The sequence below is a fragment of the Epinephelus lanceolatus genome, chromosome 17, assembly GCF_041903045.1.
Source record: "Epinephelus lanceolatus isolate andai-2023 chromosome 17, ASM4190304v1, whole genome shotgun sequence".
Classification (NCBI taxonomy): domain Eukaryota; kingdom Metazoa; phylum Chordata; class Actinopteri; order Perciformes; family Serranidae; genus Epinephelus; species Epinephelus lanceolatus.
The window spans coordinates 33,703,401-33,730,532 of NC_135750.1; the positions used below are offsets into that span (position 1 = coordinate 33,703,401).

The 27,132-nt window shown below is 39.8% G+C and overlaps 2 protein-coding genes and 1 non-coding gene across 3 annotated transcripts; 1 reads left to right on the plus strand and 2 right to left on the minus strand.

Annotated features, from left to right (window-relative positions):
• Positions 1-11,122: 11,122 nt before the first annotated feature.
• On the minus strand, positions 11,123-11,216 carry trnai-uau (transfer RNA isoleucine (anticodon UAU)). The gene is made up of 2 exons: positions 11,179-11,216; positions 11,123-11,158 (listed from the first exon to the last, which is right to left on the minus strand). It is a non-coding gene; the product is annotated as a tRNA-Ile (tRNA).
• A 1,615-nt stretch (positions 11,217-12,831) lies between these two features.
• On the minus strand, positions 12,832-16,090 carry hcar1-3 (hydroxycarboxylic acid receptor 1-3). The gene is made up of 2 exons (XM_033613826.2): positions 16,058-16,090; positions 12,832-14,330 (listed from the first exon to the last, which is right to left on the minus strand). The coding sequence occupies exon 2, from the start codon at positions 14,268-14,270 to the stop codon at positions 13,275-13,277; it is 996 nt and encodes a 331-aa protein (XP_033469717.2). The 5' UTR covers positions 14,271-14,330; positions 16,058-16,090; the 3' UTR covers positions 12,832-13,274.
• A 4,783-nt stretch (positions 16,091-20,873) lies between these two features.
• Positions 20,874-26,612, plus strand: LOC117248603 (transmembrane protein 229B-like). The gene is made up of 2 exons (XM_033613806.2): positions 20,874-20,960; positions 25,474-26,612. The coding sequence occupies exons 1-2, from the start codon at positions 20,909-20,911 to the stop codon at positions 25,956-25,958; spliced, it is 537 nt and encodes a 178-aa protein (XP_033469697.1). The 5' UTR covers positions 20,874-20,908; the 3' UTR covers positions 25,959-26,612.
• Positions 26,613-27,132: the final 520 nt, after the last annotated feature.

The window sequence follows — 27,132 nt, forward strand, 5'->3', positions numbered from 1 at the left end:
CCACATGGTCCAGTCATAAAGATTTAGATTTACCTTGACAATGTGCAGCTTCACATTTGTTTGTTTGTTTTTTTCTGTGAATAAGCAACTAGAAAGGAAAGCTTGTATTAACAGCACACACACTCAATGGCTGGTATACAGTGCTGAGTTTCCTGCTCAACTGTTTTCAACATGGCGGCCGGGTCACAAACTTTCTCATTTTATAGTTAAATAGTCCACTAAAATATGTTTATGAAAACATTAAAGAGGAGAAACAGACAATGCAGTAACAGAATCATATTTGATCACCACTGCTGTGTTTGACAGTTTGATGGCAGCTTACGACAGTTCAGTGATTGACATGATTGTCAGCTGCATTAGAGACTGCTCGGCTCTAATTGGTTGTTTACATGTGATAATGGCGTTAGAGGTGCTGTGAGGGAATAGAGTAGGCCGATAACTTTTTTTAACAGATTATCTAACTTGTGGATATAGTGACAGTTTCATTAAATAAAACAAGATGTTGTTGGGGTTTTTTTTATAAAAGTTATCAACTACAGCTTTAAGCAGCATTAATGGACATACATATTTGTCAAAGGCAAAGGCAATCTGTTGAGGCTGTTGTAAAACTATTTTACTGGTTAATAAAGTAAATGACAGTAATTTTTAAGTTGCAATTACAGTAAGTGCAAAATTAAAATCTGTAAACTAGCACCAAAAATATTGCCATGGATGGAAGTCAGAGGTCAGGTGGCAAGGTGGCGTCAGTACTGACTCTGATAGATGGAAAGATCACTTATTCTACTTTCTAGACAGACCTGCTTGTGATATTTCCACATGCTACACTACACTGTGCTATCCATCAGCCCTCAGCTCTCATTGAAATACATGGGATATTGTTGAGCTTTTTTTGACAGATCACAGACTTTGGCGTATCACGCAGCCTGGGCAGCACTATATAGCACCTGTAAGTCCACTTGCCTCCCTGCCTGTAACCACAGGCAAACACGGGGGGGCTGCAGAGTTTTCCCAGGCTCAGCCAAGGTGAGTATAAAGGCAGTTCTGTTCACTCTCTGTCTGCATCTCCTGCTCCATCTCTTTGAACTGGGCGGTCATGTCAGCAGCTCCCAGCCCCCAGCCACCATACCGCCCTTCATGTGCCCACGGGGAGCGATAGGCTGGGCGCCGACAGATCCACACAACACCCGAGACTAATGCACACACGCACACACACACACACACACACACACACACACACACACACTTGGCTGTGCCCAGTCTGCCTACATGAGACGCTGATACAGGCATGTGCAGAGCACATAATATAGAGAGAGGGAGGAGGAATATGGGCCTGTATTTTTGTATTTAGCGTGCTTTCAGTTACACACACAGGGTTTGAGCCAAAGGGCACTATTACAGCAATGACCTCCTTAAAGGGACAGTTCACTCCAAATCAAAAATACATATTTTTCCCCTTACCTGTAGTGCTATTTATCAATCTAGATTGTTTTGATGTGAGTGTTGGCAGATATCTGCCACAGAGATGTCTGGCTTCTCTTGGATAAAATAGAGCCAGATGGCACTTAGCTTGTGATGCTCAAAGGGCCAAAAATATCAGATTGTTCTCATGCATTATTTAGTTAAGTATTTAACATGACAATGACAACCATGTTTCTTTCACTAAACCTAACCTACATAACTTTATGTTTCTTAAGTACATAACTTTACATTAAGTACGTAATGTGACGTCGCCCAACCATGATTCTTTTCTTTTAACCTAACCTAATGGATAGGGGCGCTACTTCATGGGGCACTAATTCGTTAGATATTATACAAACCATTGTATGAGAATATGTTAAAAAATTAGTTTGAAAAATTCAACAGCAATGTCTTTTTCCAGAAATCATGGCCTGGTTACTCAAGATAATCCTCAGACCTTATTGTGAGCAGTTTCATGAAGGAACTACTTTTTCTCTTCGGAACTATACCCACTAACCGTATCATTCTATATAAGGAAGTGTGCATCTACTCATGGACAAGAGGCTCATGCTTGTGACAGCCCAAGTAGTAAATAATAATGGTGTTGTCCTCGGCTGAGTTGTGACATAAGCTAGCTTGGTGGTGCTAAGTGAGCTAGCAGGAGATGCACGCCTTCCTTCTGCACAGTGGTACAGCTGAGCTCAGTAGAAAGAAAATAGTTCCTACATACCACATGTGCTCACAACAAGCATGTGGATTATCTTGAGTAACTGGGTCATGATGTCTGACATGAGACATTGTTGTTTCAAATGCATTTTTTTGGCACTTTGAGCAACACAAGCCGAGTGCTATCTAGTTCCATTGTATTAGAGGTAAGGCAGACATCTCTGTGGCCAATATCTCCAACACTCAGCAGCTGACACCAAAACAATCTAGACTGATGAATAGCACTACAGGTAAGAGGAAAAATATGTATTTTTGATTTTGGGGTGAAGTGTCCCTTTAAAACTTAAAATATTCTTCCTGCACCCAACTGTCTCCTGTAAAATGAAAGGCAGGATACATACTGTTGTCTACTTATTACAGTCAGTTGGCTTCAACCAAAAACACTGATTAAATGCCTAATATTGGTTATAGATAGTAATTTAGATGTAGTTTTCACAGAATAGTTCATTTGTTTCCCAATTGGATGGCACACTGACCCCCTAGAGAAGCACTAATAGGCCCGTTTGACCCCCTCAGATAATCCTGGCTCAAACATTTCACACTTACAAACTGAGAAGCTTCATTATAAAGAAAGTTATGCTGTGATTTTTAAATACACAAACATACAAAAATACATATAAACATCAGAGAAAACAGCATTCATTCATAAAAACGTGTTTAAATATGCTCAGACACGCCGAGCATGTCTGCCTAGACAAACACACGTACACAAGCAAATACACATGCACACATTCTCTCACACACAAACTAAATACACAAACACACTAATCAGGCATCCTCCCCTCCTTTTCCGGCCACGGTGACGTTAAGCTGGCCCAGCAGGTAGAGTACACAATCACACTGGCGCAGGATCAGACAGTCCGCTTCTTCTATCAAAGGTCATCTTTCTGTTAATTATACCATCCATATCTGATTCATGCTGTGATCGTTACGCAGCGAGCAAAACAGACACAATGGACGCATTATAAATCATTGAGTCCATATTAAGTATTTGGAGCGTTGATGAAACACACCTGGCTCATGCCAAAATGAAGATTATGGTGTTTGTCGTGGCAACAAAGCAGCAAATACACAAGTCATTGTGACCAGAGGGAAGCGCATGTGTGTGTGTTTATGTCAGTGTCTGTTGTAGCAGAAGCAGATGTTTTAAAGGATGGTCAAATTTAGAGATGTTAAACTTGTGTTTATCTGCACATGCAAACTGTTCATGGGAAAAGACCGTGCAGCAGTCAGAGGGGCAACTGTGATAGCTAGACAAATACACACTGGTGTGAACGACACATAGAAACTCTCCTCTCTCTCTTTCTGTGATGAGTTCAGGTCAGTCCAGCCAAGAATGCTGCTTGGCTCAGAGTCTCAGGAAGGACCCTTTTAGGGATCCTGGCCCTCCGTCAGGTCACACACTCTTCCTCTTCCAGAGGGCTCTGCGCACACATAAATCAAACACTCCCAGCACTCCCCCCATTATTTGTGACATCTATCTGGATGGGCAGACGTGTTGTAGAGGATGTGGTTGTTCACCAGGCCCCGCCAGGCCAGAATCCCGGGCCAGGGGAGAGGGGCGGAGGCTGGGATGAAAACTAAATCTCTGGCTGGGATGATAATACTCTCAGTGCTGCTTTTTTTCCTACGAAAAATGAAAGCAATAAGCCTTGCTTGGGAAGATATAGGAGGCCGCAGAAGTTAAACAGTTTCAAGTCCAAGTTTCCTGGAAGTTATGGGACACTCCAATAGTTTGTTGTTAGGTTTTAAGTACAAGTTTCCTGGATATACAACAAGTGAATGAATACATTCATATGCACCTTTACACAAACACTGATTTATACATGTATCTGACCCAAGAGTCTGTAAATGAAGAGCGAAGTGCTGCAAATCCACTGTAATTTCCAGGAAGCCAGTGTGTGTGTGTGTGTGTGTGTGTGTGTGTGTGTGTGTACGTATGTGTGTGTGATTGGAGTTGGCAAAGGATCCAGGCTGTTGGAGGGATGTTTAATTAGGTTAAGGAGGTACAGCAGGGAAGACAGTTAACTGGCCTTACACACTCTTGTCCTTGACACACACGCACACACACACACACACACACACACTTGTAGCCACTCCACTTCTTAAGTGCATCTGGCCCGTCAGGCTAAGAACAGTGTTCAGTCCACGTAAAACTTGGGAAAGTGTACAAGTTTTTGAGCTGCCACCTGCTGCTGTATTCACTTTTCATTACTCCTGAGAGAGAGCACACAGCACACATTATAGTCACCAGCAACCTTTCATTTATTTTTAGTGTCTGTAGAACTTGACAAAGCAAACTGGTGTGGAAAAGACTGTTGGCCTTTATTTACCCTCTGAACTTATATAGCATTTCATCATGTATTGTCAGATTTTATAATATCCTTCTTTATGATAATACATGCAAGCACATACAGACCTGGAACTTCTCTTCTTAAGACATAGGCAAAAGTCTTGCTCAGTGTAACTCTGGCAGTAGTTGTTGGGCTGAGGTAGTAAGGCCATTTTCAGGCTGAGAATAGCACTGTGCCACAAGACACAGCCTTCTCATTGATGTCAATAAGATAACTGTGTTGGCAGTGAGAATCCCAGCAGCGAGGGCTCCAACAAAACTGTTGAACCTGGCTGAACTTTTGCTGCAGCGCAAAGAAACATCTTCTGGCATCACTGCAACAGCAAATCTGATTTGCACAAACGTACATTCCACAGAGATTACTTGTTGTGAACAGCAAAGCACTGAACTGTTTACCTCGCAATCATCCCAATGGAGTATAAAATCTGTGTCACTGTGATAACTTTCCAGAGTTGACGAAAATCCCCTCCCATAAACCTCCATGCAGTGTTTTGACGTTTGATAAGCCGTAAAATCATGAATGTATTTCTCAGACTGGAGTTACCAATAAGAGTGCAGTTTTTACTCCCAACATTCATGAACTGAAAGAAGGTTCAAAGTTGAGAACTTTGATTTTTCTGAGCGCTAGTGTCTTTTTTCAGTTGTTTTCCAAGCTCACTGCACCCAGTGCTTCTAGTTAAAAATCTCTGACCTTTTCAGAGAGGCACTGTTGTCATCACTGCCACTCCTTTAGCTACTGTCTACCCCAAGCTGTGTGACCTGTCAGTCAGAAACTATCACAACAAAGACATAAAAACCTTTTTGTGGGAGCAGATCAGCTGGACACTTATTGTGATTTATGAGTATTGTGCTTATGTCACCATAAGCATTAGCTTGTTGTTAGCTGTGTCGTCAACCCTCTGTTAAGGTTGCGTTACCTAGCTTACGTTAATGTCAAGATAGTGCTAGCCCTCGCCACCAAGTCCTTTAAAGAACCATTTCCCTGTTGGGTTCTTTTATGGGAAGAATGTGCATCAGCGCTAACATACAGTATTGCTTTTCATTGTATTTCAATTTAGATGCCTCTGTCTAACCATAGGGAATCATGGGATAAATGTAACCTACGTTAGTACAGCAAACTTTCGTGTTTAGGTTCAGACTGTTCTCACAAACTGTTTGTATGTTTTCCTACAAAAAGTTATGCACCCAAATTCCTACATATCCCATATTTTGAAAGGCTGCAATCATGTGACCAATGCGTTCATGGGAGTAAACAAGGGAGCAGTCTCAAGCAGTCTTGTAAGAAGGCAGATTGGGATGGTGGATGGGTCACAAAAACCTGGACCTTTCCTCAGGACTTTCCACAAAAGCTAACCACAGTAACTTTACTTGCCCGAACCTAACCTCGAGAACTTTACATTTATTACGTACCTGTAAGGACGTTCGTCATTCGTGGGGAACTGTTGCGAATGCATTGTTCGTACGATAGCATACAAACCGTTCTATGAGAATACTAGGTTATGTGAATGGAAACAACTGCCCTAATTGGGCTAAATTCAGTTACTATGAATAAAACTGTAAATGCTGCCATCTTAAAAAAGCAAAGGCAATGAGTACTTGCCTATCCTAGGAAATGCACATTTTCATCCCCTGTGCTGCTTTTGCTATAGTGCTACTTTTCTTAAAACATTTTTTGGCTGCAAGGCCAGGTCCCAGGTTAGAAAGTGGACATTAAGAAAATTTAAATGGCACATCTGGGAATACTTCACCAGATGACCTCCAAAATTCACACACTTCCCATGAAGAACAGTCCTATAATTGGCTTCCCAGGAACAAAACATTATCACAAGTGTTTCCCAAAACTCATTCACCCTCCCTGGCTGTAGTTTATATTCAACACACACACACACACACACACACACATCTCCCCTTCTGACAAGACACACCTTTAACCTCAAAGTTTGCTGGTGTGTGTCCAAGCAAAATGACATCACTTCCTTTTGGCTACCCGACAGGCGCTTCATCAATGAAGTCGCTCGGGGCTTGAGCGAACAGTGGAAGAAGGAAAAAAAACAATAATGATAATAATTATACCTTCACACGTAATGAGCAGAGCCTACGGGCCACAATACATAACAGCTGGGCCTGGGAGCTGTCAGACAGCTAGATAGTGAGTGAACACAAACCAAAGGCAGATGTGAATTATAGCTTGTGACACATAGCTCTGTGGTTAGTAACAGGTCGGGGGCGGACTTGGATGTAAAGATCTTAATGTACTGTTGCAGGAGGTCTTTCAAAACACTGAAATGCTGCATTACAGCTTGTCAGCAATATCTGTGTTTTTGCTAAATTTTGAGAAAACCTCACAGTATGTATCTCCTCCCATAATCCATCTGACACAAAGTGGGAAGCAATTAACCTAAAGTCGGTACTCTTAACAGATAAATAAAAGTTTTATTATAACCACCTCCTATAACCATTCCTGACAAGTGCATTTATCATTTATCAAATAAAAGCATTGGTGGTTAATGTGATGTTTTAATCACGAAAGATTTGCAGTGGTGTGTGTGTACCCAAGTGTGTGAAGTGTGCACAGACACGGCTGGATAATGAACGGAGGTGATTAATGCTGCAGGCCAGATCAGGGCAGAGATATGAGAACAGGCCTTGCCACAACACCTACAGACTTGCAGTTACGATGCCTTCAGGTCCTGTTTATTCTCAGGTCTCTCTTTCGTCACACATGTAGAGTGTGCAATTCTTTCTTATCGTCACACACACTCTCCCACTCTTCCCTTCCCATCGTCCCATCCCAATCTCACTCTTTTAATTGCACTATTACTCATACTCACGCACATAAACCCCAATTACCCCTCTCCATCAGGATGAAATGGGTCAGCAGGCTGTATATTCAAACAAGCCAAAGCTATTGTACAGCTAAAGACATGATGACCCACATACTTCACAGAGAGACAAAATGTGTCCCGACTGGAATGTGTTAGTTGATATAAACTGTACTGTATAACCAATCCTGACCCCTGATCTAATAATTCTGCACAGGCTGTTCTGACATGATGGAAACAAAAGTTACGTATACCAGTAGATTGACGCTAACACTTTAGCATGTGCTCAGAGAGACAGTAAACTCTATGCTACCATTTTTGAAAACACACTGACAGACAACAGACTTCATGCTAACACTTTAGCATACACTATGTTGAGAGAGAGAATGCTCTGTGTATGCTTAAATGTTTGCATGTTCTATGTCACAGTACACTTTTGTACACACTATGCTGAGTAACAGGTTGTTTTTAAATGACTTACAAATTAGCATTAGCACTCTCTTTTTCCTCATTTGTAGTCTAATCTAGCGATACACGGGTGTAGATTTTGGGGTGATGAAGGGGTCATGCCCTCCTCAGCATTTAGCAAAGTAGAAACAAATACATCTGCACACTAAGTAGCTCCTGATAGGGCTCTTTTATGCTCAACCTCAGATATATTCTCTACGCCTTCTGTCTGTACCATGGGTTCATTTTGTCCATATTTGTTCACATTTTATTAAAGCTCACAGATACAGATGACATGGAGCAGTACCACCAGAGACTGTGGTGGCAGTGTAGCATTGTTCAAGCATTTAAAAAATGATGGAACAGTACGAATCGGTAATACAGTGCAGGGAATTCTCCATCCACAAGAAGGACGCAATGGCCACATAGACCACTGCCGTCTACAACACTGCCACTATTTAGAGTTAAGTTATTACGACCTCCGCCACCGTCACCTCATTTGGTGTTGTGTGACACTTTTGACTCCACCCTTGAGCGCTATCTATTGCCTGTATTTACGCCGACATAAAGGACGCATGGAAGCATGAGGGCAGTGATTTGTACTATGTTTGAAACAGTTGTATTAAGTTTCAATAATGGGAGTATGGATGAGCCCTCAGAACGGTTTTACTGCTGTGTAACATTTCAAGCCAGTGGTCCTAAATTCTGATCTTAAAAACCCATAATGCCCCTAAGGTCTTGTGAGAAAAGAAAAAATAAATGACACGCCAATATCATATGAAGGCCACATGTAAATAACATGACGAAATATTGGTATATACAAAAGGGAGAATACCAGTATACAAATCATGTATCCCTCATAAGTTAAGTATTCTATAATGGTTTCCAGCTAAATAGCTGTGATACTAAATGCATCTAACAAACACACTTGATATGCCACAACTGCTGCAAATCACTGGCAATCACATGCAGCAGCAAAATACTTTTCAGAATTAAGCGTACACATAAACTCAGGCCACACCTATAGAAATAAAAGTAAATGAGGAAAATCTGTCTGTAGTATATACATATACAAATCACGTACCCCCAGTACAAACAGACTTAGGCTAAATAGCTGTCATTTATATACACTACCTTTTTAAGAAATTTCCAACATGGGCGTCGGTAGGATAGTGGATAGTGCCGGGGCCCCATGTACAGAGGCATTGCCTCGCTGCAGCGGTCGCGGACTTGAGTCCGGCCTGCAACCCTTTGCTGCATGTCAGTCCTTGCTCTCTTTCTGTCTCCCCATTTCATACACTGTCCTATCCATTAAAGGCAAAGCCCAAAAAAAACAATCTTAAAAAAAAAAAAAAAGAAATTTCCAGCATAAATTAATGCAGAGTAATTCACCAGAAAGCCAGAAATATGCTAATCGCTGTTATCTTAAAATGATAACAGTTCACACTTTACTCTTTGACTTTTAGATCAGATTAGACACATAATGACTTGACAGTGAGCTTTTCCCCTCCCACACTTACTGGAAGTAAACTATAAATACTGCTTACTTGATTGAGTAATGGAGTACTGCACACTCACACAAAAACACACTCACACACACACACACACATTTTTTTTGCGAAATGATCTCATGCACATTGCAGCTGGCCTCAAGTGATCATTATGGAGCAAGTCGAAGTCTCCAAGCAGACCATGTTTTCTACATTAGTCCTGTTCTTCAGCTTGTGATAGGCAATGACATGCATCTTACTCATCCTCCTTGGGGTTAAGACTGTTGAAACCAGTGTGTATTTGTATGCACGTATGTGTGTGTTGAATTGAGGTTTGCATCACATCATATCCATCTGTCTTTCCATTCATGCATACATAATACCATTCATATCCCCACAACTCTCCTCCGCCTACACTGCTCTCAAGTATTTTAATGGGTAGCATGGCAATATATGAAAAATGAATTCTGCATGTTTAACGTTTAAATATGCAGGAGCAACCAGAGGCCACAGTGCAAAAAGCACATTTTCATCGACATGAATTAAAAAGGAAATCGTTCAGACATCCATATGTGCACGTCTCGCAGCAGTTCCCGCCAGATAATAAAGTTGGCTTGTATAAAATGTAACTGAATGTGTAAGAGACGAGAGCACACACAGAATACACAGAGTGCAGAAGAGGGAAGAGCAAACCAACTGTTTTCATTCAAACAGCAGACACAGCCAGTCACATTCAAGCAGTCACATCTGTGTCAGGGAAGAAAAAAAAAAAAAAAAAAAAAAAAAAAAAGACAGCACGTCCAAAAAGTGGACAACAACGTCACCTAGTGGTAACACAGCAGAGTGTCATGTCAAGTCAATAGTTTGTTGAACATTATTAACACTTTTCTTTCAGACTGACTCCTTATCTTATCATCATGAGAATTATTTTGCAGTATTCCCAGAAGGTTTAAACCATATCATAGTTTTTAAAGAATTAATTTTACCATTGCTGTATTTTCAAGTGAATAAATTTAGACTCCTGGAAACTGTTTGAAGCCAGAAAAAGAAGCAGGCATGCAATGTCTGGACTCTGCCTATGTCAAATTTACAAAAAAAATCAATAAATCATGACTTTAATATCTATGACTTAAAAAATAAGATTTTGGGGCATGATAGCCTGTGAGACATGATATCCATCTTAAAATATTTGAGAATGGATCTGAAATTGCATCATGCAAAATGTATGACTTAATATCTACAAATGTATTATATGTTTTAAACCATTTGTTAATCATTATCATTATTATTATTATATGATGCAAGTCAGCATATCACCTACTGTAAGGGCGAGTGACATGTTTTTTCACCACACTTCCTAAGACTGGGTGTTTACAGTGATGGAGAGATACTGCCCCCTGTTTTCGGTAAAGCTGAAATACATCTTAATTTTTAGGAGTCATATCTGACATGACATTTTACTACTGTATGTTTTTGTTTTCAGGTTTGTTAAAAACTATGAATAGAAATTAGGCTATGTGTAAAACATCCTCTTTGGTTAAACAAATGTGGATTTCAATAATGATGAATAAAATACTCCATACCCTCCCAATATGTTTAAAATGTCTTTCTTTAATTCCAGTTTCTATTGCTTTGTCATGTATTTTTAAGAATGTCTTTGTACCTCATATTTCAAACTATATACTTGTACATATTGTTAAAGTATCATTTAGTCACAATGAGACACCAAATTTTGAGAATTTGAGAGTAGGATTTCTAGTATTTGTAATACAAAATGCAGTAGCCTATATTCACCTAAAACATTCATACATAGTATATCAAAAAGCTGCTCCAGGTGAGGCTCGAACTCACAACCTCGGCATTGCTCTACAGTGTACTGTCATATAAGTACCGCGCGCTAACCGATTGCGCCACTGGAGCTCACTGTGTTTATTCCGCAGTTGGGTTTTTAAACATGGAATACTGAGACAATTGGATATGTATTCTTTGATTTGTCTCTGTTCATTTAATGCAGCCGCACTAGCTCCACACAAACGTTTCTGTTTACGTTGATCTCACCATACGGAAGGACAATAACGGACTGAATAACAGTGAAGCTACTGCTGATTTATTACACAAAGCGCTTTCATAACTCGTCAGCAGCGTTAGCGAGCAGAAAACAAGCCAATATTAATGCGAACAGTGTTATAATAGTAATAGCACATTTGAAGTTGTGGTAAAATAATCAGTAACGTTAGTTTTTCATGTCCTTCCGCATTACTTTCTGCTGCTCGTGCAGCTGGGCTTGGATGAGAAGGCTGAGTCTATGATGTCATGCTCGCTGCTACTGAGAGACACCCGGAAACACAGACTGTCCCTAATATTTTCAAAGTAAAACATGACTTACATTCTTGCACAAGAAGTAAAATCTCAAAGACACATGTCACATCCAACTCCGCTGTCTCAATACAGCTCAATGATGAAATATCCATCCATCCATCTATCTATCTATCTATCTATCTATCTCTATTTATCAGTTAGTGTTTTGTAATCACACATCAATCAAGTGTAAAAGTATGCATGGTAACAGCAGACCCTCCTACACAGGACACAGTCTTGTGCAGATGTTTTGCTTAAGTTATAAGTGTACTGTCAAAAATAATTATAATAATAGTTATTAAGAAAGAGCAGCCATGAGTTTATTACCTGCACCAATAGTAATGAGGTGTTATTTGGCCATTCCATGTCCAAGTCCTTTTCTGTGATTCGCTCATTTTACTACACTACATCTTTCTCTGTTCTGAATGGTTAACATCAACTACATATGTCCACACACCTTTCCTAATCAAAATGAAACTGAATGTACAAGAGAGGACACATTTGAGTAAGCCAAATATATATTTATGTGTATTTTTCCTTGGTAATATTTAATATAAAATGTTTGTCAACCCTTCGTTATCACACCTCTGGCAATAGCATTACCAGGCATCATGTATAGAAAAAATTAGATGCAATGAATGCCAACAAATTAAGATTCGAGTATAATGAAATTGCAAATGTGTCATCTTTAGATGGTCATACTATTAAATCTTAACACAAATTTACAAATACAATAAGGCATGTAAGAGATAATAAATGTTCAAAGATAAATATGACCAATATAAGTAGAAAATATAAGCAATATAAAGTATTGAAGTATACTGACGTGACATTCACAATATTAATTCCCTTTCCACCTTCAAATCCTGTCTGAAAAACCACCTTCTCCAGCTGCATATTCGTTCTGATTGACACACACATCAAGACTTGCATTGATAATGATTTTATAATAATGATTTTATAGCTAGTTTTATAACTACACTGTGATTTTGTCTAGCAATTGTACTATTACCATATATTACTGAATTGTCTGAATCTATAATCTATGATCTATATTTCTGCTTGTTTTAAACTGTGTCTTGTGATGTGTCCCTGAGTGCTTTGAAAGGCTCCTATTAATAAAATGTATTATGATTGTTATTATTATATTTATAAAAGTACAACACACACTTACATGTTACTGCTTTTATTGACATTCATGTCCACATCACACAGTTTGAAAATAAACAAGGAACATTTGCAGGAACTCCACTGGTCTGTGTATCTGACGTTACGGATGTTATAACAAAGCTTCCTCCAAAAATACAGTGATGGCCGATACTTGCAGACACAGAACTGTGCAGGGCATTCCCATGCAGCATTCCTGTCATCGATCTATTGGCATTAACCAGACTAACATATAGTAATTTAAATCATTTAACAGTGGCACCATTTTGTTTCAGGGTTACCTCCAGCACTTGTTATAAGCCTGGGGGTCCCGCCCTCGCCAAAGCTTCACAGGGGGTCATAAGGCCTTCTTGATTTTAAGGGTCAGTTTAATCAATGATAGAATAAAAAAGTCTGAGGATTGAACCTGCAACCTTGTTCTGGACCGGTCTGTCCATTAAAAATAATATTGTATTATTTTCCTCCGTTGTTTGCTGGTCTGGTATTCTTCTTCACGAAGCCCAGGCAGCTGATGGAGCTCTTGAGGACATCACGAAACATAGAGCTAGAAAAAGAGTAAATGACCGGATCCAAAGCGCTGTTGAGGTAGGTGAAGCCTATGCAGATCACAAAGAGTTGGGAAATCAGATTGTAGGATGGGCAGTCCTTGGGGTAGAAATAGCGGATGTATATCCCACCCAAGCCTGTGAGGATACTTGGCATGAAGCAGATGGTGAACACCAAACTGATCACCCCTACTGCTCGGATGGCCCTTCGCACCCTCTTCTGCCTGACCATCCGCCGTTGGTGCAGAGAGCAGGCAATCCGGGCTGAGCAGAACAGCAACAAAAACCAGGGCAAGAAGAACTCTGCAATGAAAGCCACGTAGTGTACCTTTATTGGCCAGGGTTCTTCATTGTAGGAGTTAAAGCTGCGACACAGAGAGATGTTGCCATTCTGGTAGAGGAGGTTGGTTGTCACCAGTGGAATCCGAAGGGCGATCACAACAGTCCATATCAGGCCTGCGAACCAACCTGCCTGAGCTAAAGACATGTGGCTGATGCAGTGATGCGGATGGACCACTTTAAAGTAGCGATCCAGCACCACAACTGTCATGAATGCAATACTGGCAGAGCGATTGACAGCCAGCATAAAGAGGTTGATGCGGCACCAGATTTGTCCAAACACCCAATAGGTATTTAGGAGGTCACTGTGGATGCGGAAGGGCAAGCTGATGAGGAGCAGGAAGTCAGCTAGAAGCAGGTTAAAGAGGAACAGAGTGTGGGGTTTCCAACATTTCATACGGAAACAGAAGATCCACAAAGCAACTATGCTTGCTGGCAGGCCCACAATCATGTCAGTGATCATGACAATACCCAGGAACACAGGTGCAGGGTTTTGGGTGGATTGGCAATGCAGGAAAGGGTTAGTTTCATTTATTCCCTCGGTGGTACCATTCACCAAATTCATTCTGAGTATGAATGGAGTATTATCTCTCTTTTCCACTGGTCCTTATGTTCAGCAGATCTTCTGGAAATTTCCAAGGAGGAGAGAAACAGAGAGAAAAAGTGTTTTAGACCTTAATATTACATGGATCAATTAGTTAAAGCAGAAGTTTTGACATTGTGGGAAAACATGCAACTGAGTGTTCCAGCATATATTATCAATGGCCTCTCCTTGATCTACTGTGACTTAGACTGAATCTCATGTGTATGTTACTTTGGACAAAAGCATCTGCCAAATGAATAGCTGTAAATGTACATGTTACAGTAATACACTTATTTGCTTTTTTGCCAAGAGTAAGATGGGAAGATATTACTGTATCTATATAGTTAGTGTGAAGCTACAGTTAGCAACCAATTAGCTTAGCTTAGCATGAGGACCAAAAACAGGGGGAAACAGTTAGTCTGGCTCTGCCCAGAGGTGACAAAATCCACCTACATGCAATTCTAACAGCAACAGTTATAACAGAATTAAGCTTTTTCCTATGATGTGTGTGTGTGTGTGTGTGTGTGTGTGTGTGTGTGTGTGTGTGTGTGTGTGCGTGCGTAAATATACACCCATTCTGAATTTGATGCCTGCAACAAGTTTCAAAAAAGTTGTAACAGGGGCAATAAAGGATTAAGAATCCTTAAAGATTCAGTTGATCACATGCAAGGACAGCGCAAGATTCACCACTTCGCTAAAAAACATAATTGGCAACAGTCCAACAATTTAAGAATAACCTTTCTCAATGCACAATTGCAGAGAATTTATGGATTTTATCATCAGCAATCTATAATATCATCAAAAGATTCAGAGAATCTGGAGAAATATCTGCATGTAAGGGGCTAGGCTGAAAACATCAAATACCTGTGAACTTTGACCAAATCAAGACTTTACCATGCAAAGTGAACGCCATTTATCAACAATATCCAGAGACGGCGCCTACTTCTCTGGACCCAAGAAAATGTGCTGTGGTCGGGTGAGTCCACATTTCAGATTGTTTTTGGAAATCACAGACGTTGTGTCCTCCAGGCTAAAGAGGAAAAGGGACCATCCAGATTGTTACCAGCTCAAAGTTTCAAGTCAGCACCTGTGATGGTATGGGGGTGTGTTAGGTGGTTTGTCATGCCCATGGCATATATAACTTGTGCATCTGAGAAGGCGCCATGAATGCTGGAAGTACAGGTTTTAGAGCAACATATAATCCCATCGGACAACGTCTTATTCAGTGACAATGAGACACATTCTTCATGTTACAACAGCGTAGCAAAAGAGTGCGAGCACCAGACCTGCCTGCTGTCCAGACTTGTCGCCTGTTGAAAATGTGTGGCACATGTGAAAGTGCAAAATACATCAACAAAGACCTCGGACTGTTGAGCAACTGAAGTCATGTATCAATCAAGAATTGGAAAGAATTTTACTTTAAAAAGTAAAAGGAAATTAAAATTAAAAGGAAAGGATGTAACACAGTTGTATTTACAATAACAGTTTACATTTTATTAGTTTGAACATCAAATATCTTGTATTTATAGTGTATACAATTTAGAAAAGGATTTGCAAATCATTGCATTTATTTTTATTGATGTTTTACACAGCGTCCAAACTTTTTTGAGTGTATTACAAAACATTGTATGTTTAACCATCTTCATATTGTAATGCTAGTGATGAGATACACCTACTATAGAAAAACTAGGTAGTGTGAGTTAACAGGGTTTAAAGGTCAAAACTCAAAATGAACAGAATAGGGAAAAAGTTAAAATATCAGCACTCACCGGTGGTCAGCAGCGAAATCCTGACTTCCTTCTCAGAAAAATCAAAACTGTGTGTTTTATCGCTGCATTCAGCAGATATGATGTCGCAGATCTCAGGCTTATATGACCAACTGATTCATGATCCTGGTGACATTCCCTGTATAAAGACCTGGCATCCTCCGAGGGCTTGTTGTAGCACGAGGCTCCTGGTGGTTCTGTGGAATCTGTGATACAATCAGTTCTGGCTTTTGAGATCATCAAAATTCCCCACAAAAGCTCATTTGTAACACCATCTCATTCTGCGTTTTATACCTTTATGTGGGATACAATTTGTCAGGGAATGTTGTATGGATAAATACATATTAGCCTATTTATTAATTAATTATTAATTAATTGATTGCAAGATAGTTATTTGTTGACAGAGATATATTGTTGGTGGTGGTGACACACACTTACATCCATACTTTTACTTATGTTTACATAAAAAAAACTGTAATTATTGAACAAGTTCAGTGATACATCTGTATCTTCTGTATAGTATGTGTTAATATTATCCAGTAAATCCACAAATCTATAGACAAATCTGAGGAAGTCATCAATACTGTGGTGAAGTCTCCCTACAGTACAATACCTATGCTACATAGGTATATATATACATACATACATACATATCCTACATATGCACATTTGAATGCAAACTGTCCTCAGTCATGTATAATTTTCTACTTCTACCCTTACTTTGTATACAATGTTACTTTTGAAAAATCAGAAAGAACCTGTGCAGTTCTCTGCTGCTCCAACAGTGGCAAACTGACTGTGAAACAAGTAACATCAGCTATGTTAACACTGCTTAGCTAACGCTAGTGGGCTAACATTACTGTCTACGGGTTGCAGTGGTCCCACAGAATAAAGTCATCAACTAATTGTTGTGTTATTGTGAAACATAATTTGACGCAGTGACCATAAATTAAACATCATTCAGTTGGCATCCTAAACAGAACACGTGCAATGGTGTCCAGTGTTTCCGTTTAACCAGTTAACTGGTCACTCTGCAGAATGCATCGTGGTTGCTCATAGTGACGGCAGCTGTTGAAATTACAAACAGAGCATGTAGGTGTCCTCATAAGTGCCTTTAATTTTACTTTAATCAATTTGTTTATTGTCTACGCCAACCATTTACCTAAGTTACTAAGAGAATCCACAGATGCATTTGGCTTTAAGTCACCAGTTAATACAATTGTTAAACTGAACACCAGCAGCTCTTTGTTCAGAAGCAAGGCCGTAACTACCATTGAGGACACCGAGGTCATGACCTCGGTATTTTTTCCCGACCTAAATGAATGAATAAAATGAAAATAAAAATAAACCATTTCATTTGTGCGGTGAAAGTACGCGGGAGGGCCGATGGAAGGTGATTGAGTGACTCTCTCTTCTCTATAATAACAATTATTTAAAAAAGAAAATTCTGGTAATCTTGTTTGATCGACGCAGCTTTCATACAGCTTTGCACACACATTATTCTTAGATAGATTACTCACGAATGCAGGGTCACACAGAAATGCCACACATATCATATGAAAGCGCAGGACCAGAGCTTTCCGAGGATACCACACACATCATTGTGCTGTCATCCCATCACGCTCTAAATACAGATCAATTGTCCACAAAATAAAAACGTGACAAATTTCTTTACAATCCATTATACAGATCTTGTTATCAGTCACTTCATATAGTGAGGAATATTGTATCTTACCACGTCTTAGACTTGCGTGTGTTTCTCCCTGTCTATCCACATTTGTAGTCCGGCTTTCAAGATGCAAATAACTCCATATTCTCCAGTTGTCACTCAATCAAACTTTGTATGACAAGACCAGCGCACTACATGTTTTGGACAGCTGTGAAGTGACAGAATGTCCCAGCACAGCATCATGGTTCTTATATTGCCAGATTCCAGAGAGTCTCCCCTCTTCATATATGGCAGAATATGTCAACTTCCAACTTGCCATGGTGAGATACATGTAAAAATGTAAGAATTTAGTAACACAGATTTGTTTTTTTCATTGATATAAAAATTAATATAACTGACAACTGACAGATGAGAAGTACTTCCTGCTAAAGAATAAGTGGTTCAAACATAATTATAAATACCCACAAACAAAGTTTGGTGAAAGGCAATTACGCTATAGTATGAAGTGGGAAGAGAAACATGATAAAATGGGATTAATCTAATATGATGTGTGTAGTTCTTTATAGATGTAGCCTCTTAAAAAACAAAGTACACCAGATTGAAGGCTTTTGACATATAATTGACAAAAATTTCTGACCCCCCCACGTGCATCACGACTAAATGACCTCTGTATTTCAAAAATCCTGCGTACGGCCCTGTTCAGAAGGAGTCATTTTATTTCAAATCATGGGAAACTCTTATTTTGCAGACAATAATAATGTCTACATTTTAAACCAAAGTTTGTCAACAATCAGCTGAGATCATTTAGAATATTGACAACCTTTGCTGCTGTTAGTGTCAGCAGGCAGCAGCAGGCACTGCAACTTGCCACCACAGTAATGGTGGCGCTACAAGATGGTGGAACACACAAAGCATTTGCCAGATTGGTGTATAGGTAAATCACCATACTGAATATCCAGCATGGTCTCATTACCAGGATATCAAAATATGCTGCTTGGACAGTGTCCCCGGTGTCACCATAATGACGCTGAGGGGCACCCTTTAGCATCCATATAAGATGCACTGGGCTCTCAATCAACTCTGATGTAAAATTATTCATGTCATTATTAGACAGAGCAGCAGATGATGTATAGAGAGTGCAAGAACTCACTTATAGGGCAGGCAGGAGGAGAGGTGGATGGGTCCAACAAGCACAGGACTTGGACCCAGGAGACTGATGTTCGTGTCTGATGTAAAACTAAAAGTCACCTTTGAGTTCTTTTGTCTGGTAAGCCATTAGGCACGTGAGTTGTTAGACAGGTTAGTCACTTGAATCACAATCTTTTTCAAACTCTAACCAAGCAGTTTTGTTGCCTAAACCTAACCACTGACCCTTTCACAGTCATGTGAGTCAACACACATGACTCAGCACCGTCCCCTTCTGCATCATGATCAGGCCTGTGTCGTCTCTCATCTTCTCACATCTCACTTAATCTTGATACATCCCATATTCACCTGACTCATCTGTCTCACCTAAAATTGTCCAAATTGACCAGTCTCGTGTCATGTTATGTCATCCCCTGATCTCACTGGGATTCATATCTTGTCATCTCTCATCTCCTCTCATCACATCTCATCTTTGTTCATGTCAGTTAATTTCAATCTAATTTAGGTCCATTCAGTTTACCATACCAGACCGACTCAGCATTGAGTGACATGAAAAGTCAACCTGTGCTCTCTGAGAGAGAGAGAATACTAATTTCCCTAACCAAATTTTCTTTGGTGACAATTCAGCATACAACAATGCAGCACACACAGAGTCAGCCCAGCTCACGGCTGTGTGAAGAGTCCAACCTTTGTCAGCTTGATAACTTTATGGTCATTGACTCCCATACAGCGGTGCAGTCCCCCTCCCCAGCCCCGAAAGTGTGTTTGCCAGAATCACTGGACTCTGATCTAGAGGTCTGCCATTCATTGAACTGTTTTATTAGAGTACACACAAAACAAACACACATAGCCCAGCAGTGACACCATGTCAGGACTGACATCTGTTCTCAGGGACACTTTATGGTTAGACTGTATGCTGTGCATGTGTGAAACTGTACTGGTAGAGCTCTGCATCCATATATATACAGAATCTATGTATGTGTTGGCGCAGCTTTTAGTGCTTAGTGAATAAATTCTAGTTACTCATTTTTATAATTGCAGGTGAATGACTAATAATAATCTTTATATGGTGTCATAAATCTTTTTACTGCATGTTCACCTGTTCAGCTGCTTAAATAATCAGAACGAACACACAGAAATCAATGTGAAACAAATATAATTAAATATTAATCTAATATTGCATTTTTTTATCTACTTATCGATTTATGCAAAACATAAAATGAATGCTTTGGGAAAAAATGGCATATGTGCTGTACCTGTACAAAGGCACATATCTCAATATGCAGACCTACAATAACTTTGCAACATGAACACATCACAAAAATGATAAATGATAATGTTTGTGGGTTTTTTTATAAATTCATTAAAAAAAACCAATAAAAAATATTGTAAAATAGTTTAGTCTAGTATTTTGTCTACCTTTTCTTTTTAATTATTAAAAAAAAAATTTAAAGCCAGAAAAAATAAAAATTTCCCACGAGACAAATACAGAATCCAGGGCAAATCAGAAATATTATATACAAATATTTATGCAGTAGAACTATTGTTTTGTTTGAAATATGACCCTGCAAATGTCCAAAATACAACACATTGTTTTAAAATCAATTGTTATACAATTGTTTTTAAGAATTAAAGAGCATGTATATGCACTGTTCACAATCAGTTCTGTTATCCGGGCAGCTTCCCTGACACACCCAGCTACTGTGGTTTACTGATAACCTCCAAACATATCGACACAGTTGCACACTTACTGTATGCTTAGAATAAACTATTAACGCAGCCACAGTCTCCCACCGTGAGATCAATACTGCTATTGGTATTTCAGAAATATTTTCCTCAGGTGGTCTAGGTTTGCTTCCTGGGTCCCTCCCTTGGTTCACAACCTCAGCCTGTGACAGAGACATCACTGTCTCACTCTGATAACACAGAGCCGCTTAATGTTTAGCCCAAGATCCACACAAACACACACACACACACACACATACACACAGGGAAGCAGAGGGATTACAAAGGCCCAGGAACCCATATGCTACCCAGGGATGGAGGCGAGAATACTACATGCGAGGAGAACGCAAGGTAGTAATGACCAAGGTGAGAACTATTACTTTTTGTTTATTGTATTTGATAACTGTTGAGGGCCACACTTTGAGGCATAATAAGGCTTTTGCTGTCATTGCATCCTAATGTCTGCTGAAGTCTGCCAAGTAATGGAGGAGGGTTGAATGCTACACCAATGTGAGACCATTATTTACTGTAATCTGTTTAGAGAAATAATTTGATGACAGGGTCGGTCAGTTGATTTTGCATTGGTAAATGGCACTTTGTTGTAGAGCAAAGTGAAAATCTGTTGAAGATTTTCCAAGCCTTTAATTTGCTTAACTGGGCTATTAGCTTGTTAATCCACATTAGAGCACTGGGCTGAGTGTCATGTGGAGGAGGGACCAAACAGAATGTATACACACTGAAGTAGGCTACTATGATGTAGAGCAGAAAATATAGAAAAAAAGATGAGCTCTTCCAAAATGGAATAACTTCTTTTTACATCACATGATAGATTACAGGAAACTCATTTTTCTGTTTGAGGAGAGTGGTTTAAGATGTGTTGATTAAAGTGGAGAATTTCATGACTGACAGCGTCAGTAGTAAGCAAAGTGTAAGAAACAGCACAGTCTTCATCCAAAAGTCAGAACCTTTCTATAATAATGTACATCTCATTACTGCAATTGTTGCAGTAATTATTGATGAACTTCCTGTTTTAGAAATGGAAGGAACTCCCAACAGAAACAAACTACTAACACTCAAAGCACAGGACTGAAAGTTGCTGTCATTCCCAAACTGGTTGACAGGTTTCTTACAATTTTTTCAATTGCTTAGATACAATTTTTATGTAGATACAACAAACAAGGCAATTCAATATAAAAGGACATTTAAAAAACTTTTAAAACATAGGTTGACTGATTCATAAAATTATAGAATTATAATACTATAAATCATAAAATCAAGTAAGATTATAAAAGAGTTGCAGCAGTGTGATGCGTAAATAGAAAGAGTTGCAGACTTGTCTCAGGAAAGTCAGAGCTAGTTAAAGGCTAAGGTGAACAGATACATTTTTAGCTTTCTATTAAAAAGATTTAGTGAGCTAGCTTCCCTGACATCTATAGGCAGTGTGTTCCATAGCTTTGGGGTGTAATTAACAAAGGCTGCATCCCGGATCTTCTTCAGCTGTTTCTGGCAACCTCCAATAAACCAGCAGCAGGTGATCGCAGTGTTCTTGGAGGCAAATAGTTAACAAGAGAGTTAGCAATGTAGATTTGTCCTAACCCATTTAGGGATTTGTATACAAGGAGGACCTTAAATTGCACCTCAATTGTAAATGCAACAGGAAGTCCGTGCAGAGCAGCTCAACTGGCCTGATGTGCTGTCTCCTCTTGGTTCTGGTAAATAGCCGAGCTGCAGAGTTTTGAATTAGCTGAAGTCTCTCAGTGGTGTTTTTTGGAAGGATTACAGTAGTCGAGTCGATTTGAATGAAATGCATGAATTAACTTCTCGGCATCTTTTTCATTTAGAAATGGTAGTATCCTGGCTATGTTTATGAGGTGGGAAAATGGTGTTTTGGTCACCTTGTTAATGTGGGACTTGAAGCTTAGATCTGACTCCAGGATCACACCAACACTTGTAATCTCAGATTTAATCCAAGGAGTTGTATTTCCCAGATTCTTAAGCAGCATTTCTCTTTTTGTATTAGGAACGACAAGCAGGATTTCAGTATTGTCTTCATTTAACTTTAAGAAATTATTGCTCATACATTTATTTATTGCCAAAAGACAGGAAGTAATGGAGTTAATAGCTGCAGCATCGTTTGGCTCAGCAGACATGTACAGTTGTGTACAGTACATTACTATAGAAACAAAGATTGTATTCTCTCATGATGTCACCTAGTGGCAGCATGCACAATGAGAATAATAACTGACCAAGGCAGTTCCCTTGTGCAACCCCAAAACAGAGGTCATGTTTCTCAGACACATGATCTCCAAGACAGATGTAAACTTCCACCCTTTAATGCATGTTTTGAACCAGTTTAACACACAGTCAGAAAGACCAACCAACTTTTCAAGATGATTGATTAAGATGTCATGGTCAATCGTATCAAATGCTGCGCTTACCTGCACCTTATTTTGATCTGAATATAGTCTGAGGTCTCTGATTATTTTAGTAAGAGCAGTTTCAGTGCTGTGGGGTGTTCTAAGGCCTGATTGAACTTCCTCCAGGACACTATACTCTTTAAGAAAGGAACGTATTTGCACTGATACTATTTTTTCAAGTATCTAACTAATAAATGGGAGATTGGTTGTCGGCTTATAGCTGGTCAGTGCATTTCCATCTAGGTTGTGTTTCTTTAGTATGGGTTTTACAACAGCTGTTTTGAAGGCATCTGGGAGGATGCCTGTTTGAAGAGGACCTGACTTGAAACACTGTCAAGCACCCACGCAAAAAGGCTTTAGGAACAGGGACGATACAAGAGGTGGGGGAGTTACACTGTGTGACAGTCTTGCAAAGGTCCAGTAATGTAATACAGCTGAATTTCCCCATGATTACATCTTTTTTACAGGGTGTACCAATGTCATCTGTGCTTACATGGACAGTAATACCAGCTCTACTTGAAGTTATTTTGTTTTCGAATAACAAACCAAGTTCTTCACACTTTGATGCAGAGAACTGCATACAGGTGAGGGCAGTGTTGATTTGCTGATCAATGGTGGAGAATAACACTCTAGAGTTTCCAGCATTCTCTGTAATAATCTTGGAAAAGCATTCCTTTCTTGCCAGATGTAGCCTATTGCTTTGTTATGGGCAGTCATGTTCTATTTGTATATATTACAGTGAACTGTGAGCTTAGTTTCCCTCCATTTTCTTTCAGCTGCTCGACAGATTCTCTCAGTCTCTTTAACACTGTTGTTGTTTAACCATGAGGAAATTCTGTCACTCATCCTCTTTTTAACCTTTAGTGGAGCAACAGCAGATGACAGGATACTGTTGAAATTTTTAACCATGTCATTTACAGAGCAGCCACAGCTGTATGACTTCACCTTTAGTCTTTGTTGACTTTAGTTTGGTACCAATTAACACACACTAAGTCTAAAATGTTACCATGCTGATGAGTGGCTTCACTTACATGTTGAGTACATCCAAAGCTGTCAGGTAGATTCAAAAACTCAGTAACTCATTCTTGTTGTTAACATGAATGTTCAGGTCTCCATTCAGGAACACACAAGACTACATGACTGTTTGTTACATACTAGAAGGATCAATTTAAAACACTGCTACCAAGATGTTGAAAAAAAATTCAGAGAAATAATTTGTAACTTTGTAAAATCACAGCACTGACTGTCAAGATAACCCTTTCAGGAACAGCAGATACTGTAATATATATATATATATATATATATATATATATATATATATATATATATATATATATATATATATATATATATATATATATATATATATATATATATATATATATATCTGCTACAGTGGATAAGTGAATACTACTGTATATGCTGCTGACCTATGTAATGTCACACTGACAAAACATGTAGGAAGAGTTCATGCAAACTAAAATATCTAACTTCCAGAAGCTTTAATTACCAGTGCAGCAAATGCACAGGTTACTCAGCATCAGCATCCATGTTTTCATCATGTCATCTTAGAGCTGGGTCAGGCCATAATATCTCATCAACATCATACATTATACACATTATGTTTGCTCTTTCCAGGCAATGTAGGAAAATGGCCTTGTGTACCTCATTCAGTCCTAAATAGACTCCACAGACACATCACTACAGACTGTCAGCACTGGTGGAAATGCTGATGCTGTCATTTCATTGGAGCTACGTGGTCTCAAACTATCAGGGTTTGAATTTACCTCAAAAGAAAGACAACAGCATTACCATATTCACCAGTGTATACTGCTCAGCTGTGAAAAGTCACTGCTAACCTCCAACAGACGGACCCTCTCAGTTACTGACCTTTGTTAACCCACCACTGCAGTAAAATGAACGATCAGCTGAAAAACATGTGTCCTGTTTTCATGTATAACTTTTCAATCATATGCATTACTATTTCTAAAATTAATATTGTCAAAACTGTAGTGATGGAGCCTGTCGCTGAGACAGTTTTGCATTTTCTGTGGTCGCCAGTAATTTCATTTTACATTGTCTTATGAAATAATATTGAGTAAGATATTAGGATTCTTTTTTTTTTCTTAAGGTATTTTTGGGGCTTTTTAGCCTTTAATTGATAGGACAGACAAGTGTGAAGGGGGGAGAGAGAGAGAGGGAGTGACATGCAGCAAGGGGCCACAGGCTGGAGTCGAACCCGGGCCGCTGCGGCAGCAGCCTTGTACATGGGGCACCTGCTCTACCACTAAGCCACCGGCGCTCCAATATTAGGATTCTTTACTAAGAGAATTTAAACCCTAGTTCGTGTACCATTGCGGGTTTGTTTTTGTAAACATGCCACCTCCTTCACATTTTGGATATCTTATAGAAAAATATCCAAATCGGCCAAAACCACATAGTAATCAGTTTCTTTGTGACAGGGGCTGGTGTTGAAGATGAAGCCTCAGCAGTACCACGTGAGAGCATCTCAAGTCGTCCCCTCTCCGCTGCAGCTCGTCTCTATGTGTACGCACTGCACGGCTGCCTCTGTGAGGTGGCCTTCACGGCTGTGTGGGACTGGTGCAGCAGCCAGGACAGGAGGCTGGCAGGTCACAGCAGCCTGTGGGCGCTGCCTATGTACGCCACCGCAATCTACCTCATGGAGATCCTCAGAGACCGGCTGCTGTCTCAGCATTTCCCACTGCCAATGCGTCTGACGGCCTACACCCTGTTTATCTATCTATGGGAGTTCAGCTGGGGGGCGGGGCTGAGGCTGCTGCAGGCCTGTCCCTGGGACTACTCTGGCCATAGGTACAACCTGGGAGGACTGGTGACTCTGGAGTATGCACTGCCGTGGACTGTGGCAGCATTTATAGCTGAGCAGCATGTGATAAGGAACACTCTGAGGATAAGACTGCACAACTGAACTCATTAAATCGGGAATACTGTGCTTCCAAAAGCAACTACTGAACATTGTTTGAGGAACAACACCACACCTTTGGGAGTTTTTGACATGAGTATGTTAAAAAAGCTGGTGCACACGCTGCACCTTACTGAGCTGTGGCATTAAAGCTGGGGTAGGCAGAGATCTGTCCCCTCTGTCCTAAGCCCTTACCATCAGATGTCCATGGGCATATGCACACACTTCACACAGTAACCAAGTTTCTCGATACATTGAATTATCTTTTGTGGGAGAAGAGAAAGAGATTTGGTCAGTAGCTGTAGTGGCTCAAATTCAGCCAATGCAACTCCCCCCTTCCCCACTGGATGTCACAGCTGGCTGGTAATCAGCAGCAGCAGTGCCAGGTTTAAGCTGTGTAACGGCAGCAACAGAAAGTTTGCTGATCTGGCAGGGAGTAGGGTTTGCGCTGGCTGGATTTGAGTTGCTGCAGCCGCTGACTTGGGGTCATTTTTCAGAGCTGCTGCCCGCTTTCCTCCCGGTAACAATGTCTGTAGTGCCGGGGAGTGAGGTGGAGGACACACTGTGATTCAAGGTTCTAATTAACGTTAGCTATTTAGACCAAAACATGAAGCCACAGCTATGAACCTTTGGCTCCAGTTAGCAGAAGGATAAATTATTAGCAACATTTTCTCTCAATCTTTGAAACACTATGCTAATATTGACTTGTGTTTGATGTAGTTAATTTTCAGACTCTCTTTAAGACTCTATTTTTAATGGGTCAGTCTTCCATTTTTGAGGACGCTTTGCAGTGTAGTCAGTTGTTGCAAATATTGGAATAGCAACTTTCTCTGTAGGATTTTAAGCCATTCAATCAGGCCTTCACCAAAGAGATGTACACTCTCTTACTAAAATGACCTGTGATTGGCCAAAGTTTCTTGTCATCTGCTAGATTTTCTAAAGCCTTAGTTAAGTAAGTAAGTAAGTAATAAAGGGATTTTTGCCCAGTAATGGCAATTTTCAAGTCAGACTGTTGGTTTTTTTTTTTGGTTGTTGTTTTTTTACAGACTGAAATAAGACAAAAAATGAACTGACTGTATATCAGCTTTAAAGGAATCATGTGGCATTTTGGGAAATAGGTTAATTTCCATTCTTGCTGGGAGTTTGATACGAAGATACACACCACTCTCATATCTGTCTG